The sequence below is a fragment of the Gymnodraco acuticeps genome, unplaced genomic scaffold, assembly GCF_902827175.1.
Source record: "Gymnodraco acuticeps unplaced genomic scaffold, fGymAcu1.1, whole genome shotgun sequence".
Classification (NCBI taxonomy): domain Eukaryota; kingdom Metazoa; phylum Chordata; class Actinopteri; order Perciformes; family Bathydraconidae; genus Gymnodraco; species Gymnodraco acuticeps.
Window position 1 is genome coordinate 14601 of NW_022989745.1, and position 12588 is coordinate 27188.

At 39.3% G+C, this 12588-nt stretch overlaps 1 protein-coding gene across 1 annotated transcript in view; it reads right to left on the reverse strand.

The window, feature by feature from the left end:
• The window catches only part of LOC117543108 (serine/threonine-protein kinase BRSK2-like), a gene marked incomplete at both ends in the record, with an annotated part of 105398 nt that overhangs the window by 13674 nt on the left and 79136 nt on the right, over window positions 1-12588 (reverse strand). The window contains 6 exon segments of the mRNA XM_034211220.1: window positions 596-693; window positions 1202-1366; window positions 4883-4914; window positions 5532-5678; window positions 9208-9276; window positions 10530-10563. Of these exon segments, the coding sequence (XP_034067111.1) occupies window positions 596-693; window positions 1202-1366; window positions 4883-4914; window positions 5532-5678; window positions 9208-9276; window positions 10530-10563 (545 nt within the window).

Genomic DNA, 12588 nt, shown 5'->3' on the forward strand with positions numbered 1-12588 from the left:
GGTCAACAGAGGGACGACAAATAGGAGAGAGAGCAGTCAGAAAACTGTAGCATTTCACTATATAGGAAAACAAATCTGAAAATATTGGAAAAATGCCCATAAAAGTATGTCAAAGTGTCTTCAGAATTATCTGAAACATTTCTAAAAGTATTTTGGAATTTCTTTTTGAAATGTTGGAACTAAATATGTGAAAAATAATGTCTGACAAATACTCAGAGAAGGTCGAAAATGTCATAAAAAAGTGACTGAAATTGTGTTAAAAACATTGAAAAAAATATGTGAATTAAAGTTTGGAAAATATGAAAAAAATTACTTATATCAAGTACAAAACAAAACATTTCAAAAAGTGTCCGACAGCTTTTTTCCCCAAAAGTATTCAGATTCTTTTTTGTTTTAAAGTGTCCAAATGTAAGTGAAAATTGTCCAAAAAAAGTTTGGAACAGATTCGAACACTTTTGTTGAAAATGTAAAAAAAAAAAAATGTTTAGTGACTTTCCAAAGAATTAAGTGAAACATTGAAGAAAAGTGAAAGCTACAAACTTCTGAATGTCAGCAGATAAATGTTATGTTGTGGATTTCCTCCAGATAAACCTACCGATCTCGGTGCGTGCCGGCAGGTTCTGGTCCTCCTGACTCGGATATCTCTCCTTTCGGTCCAGCAGCAGGAAGTAGATCATCTTCTCCTGGTTTTCTCTGCAGAGAGGAGAGTGAGGGTCCGTTAGTTAAGAAGGGGACAGGAAGACAAACTCACTCTGGAGATTCATTCATTTGTCTGCTCCTCTCCCTATGAGAACAATGTCCTAATAATATGCAAAAAATATTTCAATTTTAGAATAATATATGAAAATGCAAGTAAATAAGGAAACTTTTAAGCAGACTAACAACTATTTTCCCCCTAAAAAATGTGTTAAAAATATTTGTAAATGTTTCGATAGTTTCGCAGAAAAGTTGCAAAATGTCCACAACAATAAGTGGAAGACGCTTGGATGTGATATGTTTAAAGTATTGTTTGAAAAGTAAAAAAGGTCAATAAATAAATAATAAAATAAACGTAACTGCAGCAAAATAGAACCTCAAATGCTAAAAAAACAAAAATTCTGAAAGTTTTTAAAAAAATAGGTTCAAAATCTACAAAGATATAAGAAAAATGTCACGAAACAAAAATGTGCGAATATAAGTTAAATCTGTGATCTTCACTCACTCCTCCGACAGCATATCTTTGAGGAGCTTCTCCTTGTCTCTGAAGCAGCCGAGCGAGTGCATGCTCTCCAAGACGTCCGGGTCGATCTCCTCGGCCGCAGCCAGCGACCGGATGGCCACTTTCCTCGGGACGGGCTGCTCCGGCTCTGGCTCGTTCTTCCCCGCTCTGCAGCAGGAACAAAGAAAACTACATCTGAGTGGATGTAATATATAGATTTTGGATTACAACAGAAAATAATCTCTGCGTCAAACAAACGTTTATGATAGTCACATGAAACTGTGAAGACCACTGAGACAAATGTAACATTTGTGATATTGGGCTATATAAATAAACATTGATTGATTGATTGATTGATTGATAGATAGTCACAAGTTTAGTTCAGCAGGATAATCTCCACATATTAACACCACTTTATGATTTCTGAAGTAAAATGCTAATGTTGGGCTATAAAGGAACTACAGCACGGTCACATGACTTCACGTCACCACCGCTAAGCTAAAGGTGGCTAATGTTGGGCTATAAAGGAACTACAGCACGGTCACATGACTTCACGTCACCACCGCTAAGCTAAAGGTGGCTAATGTTGGGCTATAAAGGAACTACAGCACGGTCACATGACTTCACGTCACCACCGTTAAGCTAAAGGTGGCTAATGTTGGGCTATAAAGAAACTACAGCACGGTGACATGACTTCACGTCACCACCGTTAAGCTAAAGGTGGCTAATGTTGGGCTATAAAGGAACTACAGCACGGTCACATGACTTCACGTCACCACCGCTAAGCTAAAGGTGGCTAATGTTGGGCTATAAAGAAACTACAGCACGGTCACATGACTTCACGTCACCACCGTTAAGCTAAAGGCGGCTAATGTTGGGCTATAAAGAAACTACAGCACGGTCACATGACTTCACGTCACCACCGCTAAGCTAAAGGTGGCTAATGTTGGGCTATAAAGGAACTACAGCACGGTCACATGACTTCACGTCACCACCGCTAAGCTAAAGGCGGCTAATGTTGGGCTGTAAAGGAACTACAGCACGGTCACATGACTTCACGTCACCACCGCTAAGCTAAAGGAGGCTAATGTTGGGCTATAAAGGAACTACAGCACGGTCCCATGACTTCACGCCTCCACCGCTAAGCTAAAGGTGGCTAATGTTGGGCTATAAAGGAACTACAGCACAATCACATGACTTCACCTCACCACCGCTAAGCTAAAGGAGGCTAATGTTGGGCTATAAAGGAACTACAGCACGGTCACATGACTTCACGTCACCACCGCTAAGCTAAAGGAGGCTAATGTTGGTTGTGATGACGTTTAGTCATCTCATTTAGACACTTGTTAGCAACAGCCCTTTCTAAATTCACCAGTGGGGTATTTACTGATGTAGTTTATGTTGTAGAAGTTAGAACCAAATGTTAAAATCTCTTCAGCTTGTTTTAACCTCAGATCTTATTTCAACACCCCAAAACACATTCAGAAAACCATTGACCTCTTTATTATGGGTTTTCTGATGGGCATGATACTGTGTGTGACTTTGCACTGTGTGACCTCGCAGCTGCCTCTTCGTAGATAGGTGAAGGCAGGGCATCATTCCTGTTGTCGATACCAACGAGAGCACACACACTTTGTCTCCTCTCTCTGAGGGGCAAAGAGCAACACTGCCTTTCCAGAGATGTCCCGACGCCTTCCCGACACCTGATGACGCCAAACCGATTTACGACACTGTTTGGTACCTCCTGACTTTAGAGCAGGCATCCTCAAACTACGGACTCCAGTCCGGATCCGGACCGAACCACCACTGTCTCCGGACTCTGAGCAAATTATACTTTTCATATGTATGATCTCTCTGTATTATATGTGAGACATCGCCACAACGCATTCGCAACGAGTCAAAATTCTCCGCTATGTCCACTGCAAACAGCGCTCTGCATGTCTGACTGTTCCACTGTGTTCCACCTGTGTGTGTCAACGCTTTGGTCCAATCACATTCAGCATCCAGTCAGCGTTTTTCCCCCCAAACAATCTGCGAATCAGAGGCACAGTAGGGCGGGTCTTCGCGGAATGCGGGTGGGAAAATTGTGTGTGTCTCTTTCAACCTGTCTAAGTCAGAGCGAGAATTAAAACAAAAACAAAAAAAAATCAGAGCGAGAGTTAACAGCTCATCTAGTTCCATCTGTACTGTAGCTAGTAGCCTAGTTTCACCTACCGGGGTGGCAACTGACACCCTAAAAATAGGCCTTGCCACCCCAGCTGCCACCCCAGTTGGCAGCTTTGTTTTGAAAGAAAAGTTGTGGCTCATCGGACATTTATGAGAGAAAGTCTCTAATGTCCGAGTGCAAGTGAATGCAGCACAAGATGCACGTCATGTAACCCCTCCCCCGGTCCTGGCGCGAGTGTGGAAATACGATTGGCGGCGATTTCATTTTTAACTGGACGGCGCAAAACGAGAAGCATTCGGACCCAAGCACTGAAGGAATGAGGTATTTGCGGTCTACACTGACAGAGAAGAGACTGTCAGTTTGGCTGTACTCAGCATTGAATCAAAACGCACTAAAGCTGTTGATCTTAATACGTTTGTGATGCGTTTTGCTGAACAAGATGGTAATCGCCGCATTCAGCTGTAATAGACATGTCAACTTGATGCTCTGCTCTCGGATGAGCATACACAACTATTAAGATGATGACCTTACGTGTGTAAATATATTTTTTTCTTTGAGGGGGTCTGCCCCCAAAAAACTGTTTTAAGTCCTGAGAAAGTCAAATAAGACGGTGTTTAAAACTACACTGCCTAGCCAAAAAAAAGTAACCACTTTGATTGAACTAGGCCAGTAGGTAAGGACTTTCCACTGGATAATAACTGAGTATAAAAGAATGCATGACTGAAGTGATGGAGACCATGTTGAAGGCAAACGAAAAGAGGAAATAACAGGTCAAAACAAGCAAATCCCCCTCTCAGATTCCACAGCAACCAGAAGAACATACATACTGGCTGGTGATTTGATTCATCAGCTTTATGATGGAATAAAAAATGCACAGTGCATTTCCTTAGCTGTGGGTGAGTCCACTCACACCACTGACAATGCTCAGTTGCTGGTGTTTGTGAGTTTTTATGATGAGGCAAATGGGGAGTTTGTTGAAGATGTGTTGGGCCTGACGAACCTCAGTGGACACACAAGGGGGCAAGACATTTATAAAGCAATAATGGGAATGCTGAATGAAAGAGGGTGCAGCTGCCTTTATTCATAACTGTGCAGCTCTTACACTGCGACTCTGAGGGGTCAAGTACAGACACAATAACAATGAAAACTGCTGCATACAGATTATTTTTGTTTTTGCAACCTCGTGTTAAGAATCTTGTTGCAATTGTTTAAAAGTTTGAATGACCGTAATAAATGGACCTTTGTCTTATTGAAACATTTATTTTGGACCTTTAAGATTTGTATTTGAGTACCCCTGCTTTAGACTATATAAGCTTGATGTTACTTCCTGCTCCCTTGAGCAGCATACGTCATGTGTGTGAGTTGAACCATATCCTTTGTAACTCTGCTCCTTCTTGCAAGAATAAATTAGTACCTGACTATTGATTCTCAACTCGGTGTCGAGAGATATTTTCCTAACTACTTCCAGATCAGACAATCAACACAGACAGATATGAATAAAATCAAGATTTACTTACAGGTACCACGTATGCTTCTGGATCTGCTCTAACTGTAACACAAAGGAGAGGAAACAAACATTAATGACACTTTTTATTGATAAGGAACACAATAAAAGATAAAATGCAAGTACAAATAACTGCTGTTATTGAGCTTATGGATGAATGAATATCCATTAATCACATTTGTATAAGATGTACAGACATTGCAGCTCCAACGTTCAAACAGCTGCAGACACCAGTGAGAGCACATTGTTTAAAAACAGCCTTTTGTGACGTTTCTATTCTGAGCCAAAAACAAAACCTTGGCCTGAGATAAAAAGATAATGCAGATGTTAGTCATGCTGCTAAGATTAGCCCAGACAGTGGAGATAGGAAAGGAGGAGCAGGAGTTTAGAGAAGGAGTTCACAGACAGGATTCTGACGTGAATAAACCTCTAATTCTTTGCACTGGCTTTTAACACTAGTTGAACAAAACATTTTTATATTTGTATGAGTTTTTATGTTTCTAGTTATTGTGCTTCTTATCATGTTTTTCATTATTGTCTTATTATTTTACTCCCATTGTGTTATTCTATATTGTATGTATTCCCTGTACAGCACTTTGGTCAACCGAGGTTGTTTTAAATGTTCTCTATTAATAAATAAAGATTGAGATTGAGGGTCTCACCGTGAGCCTCTTGCCGGCGTCCACCTCGATCATCCCCTTGAGGAGGTTCTGACAGTCCGGAGGGATGAAGTGAGGCATGTGGAAAACTCCCAGCTTCACTTTCTCCAGGAGGTTCCTCAGGTTATCATCATCGAAGGGCAGAGCGCCCTGCAGGAGGAGGAGGAGGAGGAGGAGGAGGAGGAGGAGGAGGAGGAGGAGGAGGAGGAGGAGGAGGAGGAGGAGGAGGAGGAGGAGGAGGAGGAGGAGGAGGAGGAGGAGGAGGAGGAGGAGGAGGAGGAGGAGGAATCACTTTACTAGTCCCGGAGCAGTGACATTTACAGTGGCATAGCAAATGTGGCATATTAAGTAAAATAAGGCATGCAATAATAGAGTAAGCTAACTTTGCTAAAGCTACATTGACATTAGTAGCATATTGCAGTGTTGAGACATAAAAACTGAATGAAACATTTTGGGACATTTCTAAAAACTTCACATGAAAGTGATGATTGAACAGTTTGCAAAAGAAAGTGTCTGTATTGCACATTGCAGGTTTTTTGCACACAATTGTAACAGTTCGTATTACAAGGGGGAGAAGGAAGAGAGGACACATATTCAACAGGAGAGTGAACATATTGACAATTTGATTTAACATATTTACTCAAAGTACTGTTTTTAAACCAGATCTTTTACAATCAACACACAATATAGCGAGAAATACATCATTATTTACCTTCTTGATTAAAGTTGCTTCTATCAGCAGGCTTTTTGTGGCAGAGTAAGTCTAGAACTCTATTAACAAAAGCCTATAACAACAATTCAGAGGTGCACAAAATAAGTGAGGCTACTTCTAGCACAGGGGTGTCAAACTCAAGGCCCGGGGGCCAAATCCGGCCCGCGAATTCATTTTATGTGGCCCCGCAATAGCTTGCAAAGAATATAATGCATTTATTATACGGTTACATGATACTTTACAGAAGCAGGTTGCCCATAAACTACATGTCCCACAATGCATCTCGTTTTGTGACATGCACACTGAAGAGACTTGCAATTATTAGCCCTGGACTTCTGCTTTCAGACGTAGTCAATAACTAAGTTATTATCCTATCCGATAATAATCCAATTCAGAGGCAGTAATGTAATATAATACATTATTTTATATATATATATTATATATTTATATAGTTACAACTGGCCCTTTGAGTGCAACCTTTATGCGAATGTGGCCCGCGATGAAATTGAGTTTGACACCCATGTTCACCCTCACTCCGACAAAACTTCAGCGAGTAAAAACTGGCTTTAAGTCACTAATATTTTAGAGCCAAAGATTCTGACGTGAATAAACCTCTGTTGGATAATTGATCCAGAAGTTAAGCAGACGAGGCTAACATATTCAACGAAACAACCACTCTATATCTGATACCTCGAAATAAAGAGGTTAACAAGAGTAATGCATTACTTTTACACTATTTCCCCTCAAATAAGGGAGGACTGAGGGCATAATGTCTTCATTACACTCTGAGCAAATCTCCGACACCTGCAGGTCAGAAATATAAAGAATTAACCCAGAGAAAATGCCCCTTCCAATCAAATTGTCGCAACTTCCTTTCTTGCTTTCTGTCACTATTGATGCCTTTTAAAACATTTCCAACACGTTATCTTTCAAGTTACTTACAGCTTTATGTTTTGCGTATCATGTGGTTAATCAAAATAAAATAAGTGTTTAAAAGAGTCAAATCCAGAATTAAAAAACAAAGCTTTCTTTCTGTGAGATGATAAAGTTAAATAATTCAATGGTTAAGTCTTGTTGATATCTTTGACACAGGTCGCTGTGTCTGAATAAAACACTGGCATTAACTCCTGTTCTCAGGTACATTTCTGTCCCTGAGAAATAACCAGGACTTTTTTAAGGATGCCGGTTACGGGTGAGATCAGAGTCAGCGATGACGAGGCAGCTTCAGTGACGTGATGAAGGACAGTTTCCTCCTCACTGGGAGGCTGGCAGCAGATGGCCGCCGGCACACTGACAAAGTGGAGAGGTTTATCTGAACGTGATGAGTGTGTTGAGTGCTCCCTCTTAATGTAGAAACTAAAACACATGCACAGAAACAAACATGTCGTCTAGCTGCTGCCTCTCACTCGTCACTGTCCCATTAAAGAGCTGCTGTGGGAAGTTGTAGTTGTGATGTGTGTTTTTCTACACGGGAAAATACACAACAAGAGGCTAATGACTCTGAATATAATATTTCAAATGGGAACTACTTTCATTCTGTGATGGAAGATGTGTAGACTTCCTGCTGTCCTGATTATGTTTAATATATATATAGCGCTTTGCTAAATATGTAGTTGCATAGAGTGAATCATCAATATAATGAAGCTTCCATACATTGTATCATGTCTGTTAACACTTAGAAATATGGGATATAAAAGCACAGGGGCAGTTTCATCTTTCTTTTATTTATAATGTGGTTTAAATGTTTTATATGTACACGCAGGTCTTTCCAGCATCCATCTTTAATTCAATCCCACTCGGTGTAAAACAAGAAGACCTTTAAGACATTACAGCATCTCTTATACTTGAGTGACGTTGTATAAATGTTGGATTTATGTATATATTAAACAAACGTCCGGTCTTAAATGTCTAAGGGGGCAGTTTAGCTTTATTAAACAGCATATTTTGTGTTTAGTGTGTCTTTGTGTGTTTACATTATTGCAATCATTTAAAGGTAGGGTAGGTAAGAATGGAGAAACCAGCTCGAGTGCGCCAGAATTTGAAAATACGCAGCCGAAAAAAATCTGCTTAATGTACAAAACCCTAAAAGAGACATTTTGACTTTTAGAGCTGTCAACTACTTTAGGGTAAAACTTCAGTTAACAAATGTGTCTTAAAGGTGGGGTAGGTGATTCTGGAGAAACCAGCTCGAGTGCGCTAGAATTTTAAAATACACAACCGGAAAAAATCTGCCACTTCCTTCCAGAGCCCCTCCTCCAACACACAGGAACGCGCACATGACCAATGAGGGCACGAGATCAGTTTGTGCACAGATGGAAGGCTGACAGGCAGGTAGGCCGTCCAGTTACTTTAGCCGGGCCGGCTCAGATGATTGGTCGTGCTTTTTCCAGCGCCACGGCTTCCACAGATGACTTTTTTTAATGGATTTTTTGTCAAAGCATTTCATGTATTCATTGCTATCGGGATGTTAAGAGCATTCCATGGAATATAACAAGTGTTTCTGAAGTGAATTACCTACCCCGCCTTTAAGATAACTTTTAACTTCTCATCTTTTAACACTTCAGTCGGCTGTCCTGCGATTATATGCCACAGTTTACCAGCGATAGTGAAAAAAGCACCACTTTGTTGAGAATCGAGAACAACTTTCGGTATAGCTTTGAACCCAGAATCAAGGATATCAGGTTTAAACCATTACCTTCGTATAAGCTGATAAAATAATATAAAAGGAACAATTATATTCTACCAAAAACATTCCTGATAGTGTGAAATACTGATGTTAGCCTGTGATTCAAGCCTTAAATAAAACATTTAAAAAATCCAGTTATTCAGTAACTCAACATTTAAACTACTGGATGACATAACTATAAAGTGGTCCAGTATTCATTCATTTGAAAAGCAGCATTTTGGGTGAGATTCTTCCACTTTAAGGAGTGAGTTCAGGTTATTTGCTGCAGGTTAGTCACTCACCACTAAAAGTGCAAACAGGATGACTCCGCAGCTCCATGCGTCAGCTTTCCTGCCGTCATACTTCTCCCCCTGAAACACAAACACATCACAACCTCTCCTTTTAATACTTTCACAAAACTGTAAATCACCCTGCTCGCTGTGCTTAATGGAGAAACCTGTATATAAATAGATAATCACGCAACGTAACGGCAGCGATTTGCGAGGCTGATGCAGGAGTTATTTATGGACGAGGGTTTTTTCTTCACCTCGTCTACCTGATTAGTCATTTCCTGAGTTTTAAAAAGTGACTTGGACAGCAATAGGTTTGAGTTTAGACTTTAGTAACCAAGTACGATTACTTTTACTTCACGTGAGTGTTTTCTCTCAGTCAGTTTATAAGTCTACTGCACTTTGGTATATTCTGATTTTGGTCTTTGTAACATTTTGAATGCAGTAATATAACTTATTCTTTTATGTTTAAAAACAGCTTTTTGGTTTTCCATTTCTAATAAACCTTGAAAGAATTATTTTAAACGTTGTTTATTTAGCGTTTTCTCTCATTTTTTGGATAAGCAAAACAGAAAATGAATTGAGGAGAGTTACTGGGAGGAAAGGGGTCAGACTTCTCCACAGAAACCAAAACGGCTGTGTTCAAGCAGAAAGGCACAACTGCATTTCAAACAGGTCATGTTTTTAATCCTGTATAAAGTATGTTTCAGCTCAAACTAAAAATGATTGGTAAAACTACCGATATGTGACACTCTTGTTTAGAAAACAAAACATACATTAAGAAGTGTAACAGGGGAAAAGAGGATCCGATTGCTCCAGTGTTTCCTACATGAACATCGGGGAAGAATTGAGATAGAAATGCACGGCTGTATCACGACCAGCTGGTGTTTTTAATCGAGCTATAAAGTGAGTTTCAGCACAATAAAAAGGAAAATCCAAGTGTTACAATTTCATTTGCAAAAAGGGACATTAATAAAAAAGTGTTTTCTACAGGAAATACAGAAACAAAATGTACGAAGACAGGCATCACACATGGCTGATGTTTTTAATCGTCTATAAAGTTCCATAGACAAAACAGAAGATGTATGTGTGACACTCAAGGGCAACACATGACATAAATAAAGAAGTGTGTCAAGAGAAAAAGAGGTTCAGATTTGTCCCGTTTTCTACATAATAAACGGGAAGAAATTGAGATAGAAATGCACGGCTGCCTCCCAACCAGCTGGTGTTTTTAATCGAGCTATAAAGTGAGTTTGTGAGAGCAAAAAGGATGCAGCGTGACGTAAGAGCCTCTCTGCAGAGTGCATGCAAGCCACTGAGAGAGGAGCACTTACCCTGATCACCTCTGGGCAGGCGTAGTGCGGAGACCTGGAACACAAGCAGAAACATACTGAAAACAGCATTACACACACACACATACACACACACACACACACACACACACACACACACACACACACACACACACACACACACACACACACACACACACACACACACACACACACACACACACCACACACACACACACACACACACACACACACACACACACACACACACACACACACACACACACACACACACACTGAGGAGAATGTCTGAAGAAAATATGAAATGCTTTCACCCAAAAAACCTTTTTTATTTCCTGACGTGGATTATTTTGTACTTAGCTAAGTGAGAGTTACATCACAGGAAATGTCCCCAATCCAAAATCCAGAGGATGCTCATCCTGTTGGATAACATGTGACACCGTTTCATCCACAGGGGAGGGAAGTTATTTAATCGAAATTAAGTTATAACCGTGAGTTACGAGGCTGTTTTATAAGAGGATTTACATTATCCAACACCATCTGAAGTTAGCAGTTTAAGTAAAATGACTGAGAGTCAAGAGTGCTTAGTGTTTCTGTTAAATACAAATCTATAGACTTGATATTCCCATGCCTTCAGAGAAACACACTGAGATTATTAACTAACTACTTTACTAAAGTTATTATTATTAATTAATGTTATTATGATTATTGATTATGAGTTTTTTCTTTAAAATAATACATGTTTTTTTATTATTAATAATACATTATTTTTTTATCAATCTTATTATTATCAGTATTATTATTGTAGTATTATTATTATTATTATTATTAGTAGTATTGTAGTATTATTGTATTGTATTATTATTATTATCAGTATTATTATATATATTGTAGTTATTTGTAATCGTATTATTATAGATAATCATTTAAATGTTATTTATATTAAACAGTAATATTACTCTAAATATGTTTAAATGTGTTTGTAATTGTTTAAATTATGTATTTTATTTATTATTATTATTATTATATTTGAATAATTGTATTTATTTATAATATTTGATTTGCTTCTTTAAGTTACTTTAAAAGCTGCTTCTGGATGTAAGAAATATGCATACATGTATGTCCTGTTTTATTTATACTCATGTACGGACAAACTATATATTAACTTAAGGTAATAACTAAAAGTAAATAAAGTAGCGTGTCGGGACTGGAGCTACAGACATGAAGTAAATAGCTGCACATGATTTCCTCGTCTTCTGAATAATAAAATGATAAAGTATTCCCACACTGCGAGGATCCATCCCAGCAGCATGAAGCAGAGTGTGACGGCGTTTCACTGAAACTGAGTAAACACACTCCATCAGTGCCAGCGTCATGTTCATTATGCTAATGTGAACCAGTCCATGTGAAATACTCTAACACACTAACTGAGATCTAATGACACCACATGTTCGTCCGGCTGCAGTCGACGTCTACGCCATCGTCACTCAGTGACATGTAATGAATTTCATTAACGTCACATGAGGAGGAAGAGTCATGTGACCTGTTACTCACAGCAGATATTTACAGATCCATCAGAGGAGCTTCATAAGCAACTGTTTACATTCTGGAAAAGTAATCTGACAGATGGACTTTGCACTAACCTCTGTGTTATGTTGCATTAAAGTAAACTTTTAAACTTTCTGCACACATCCCCCGGCAATTATTCCACACAATTAGCAACGACATTTAAATGTTAAGGTCATGGTAAGGTCATGTGATCAGGTGAAACCAGTCAAAAGTGGACACGAGACTTGATTGAGAGAAGATTAATTCACTGTTCAAAAAGCTCTTCCTTTTTCTCATACTGCCTGTGCTGCAGCACCTCTTCTCACCCTCTGTCTGGAACCAGAGCCCAGTCTGCTCTGATTGGTTAGCTAGCCGGCCCTGTTGTGATTAGTCAACCACTTAGAGAGGTCCCAGCCCTTAGCCTATCACGTACAATGTGTTGGAACGCTAGCCAATAGAAGCATAGGGACGTCACTATGTTCAGGAAGTAAACAAAGGAGTCCAATGGAGGCGTTTCAAACCTATACAGCAC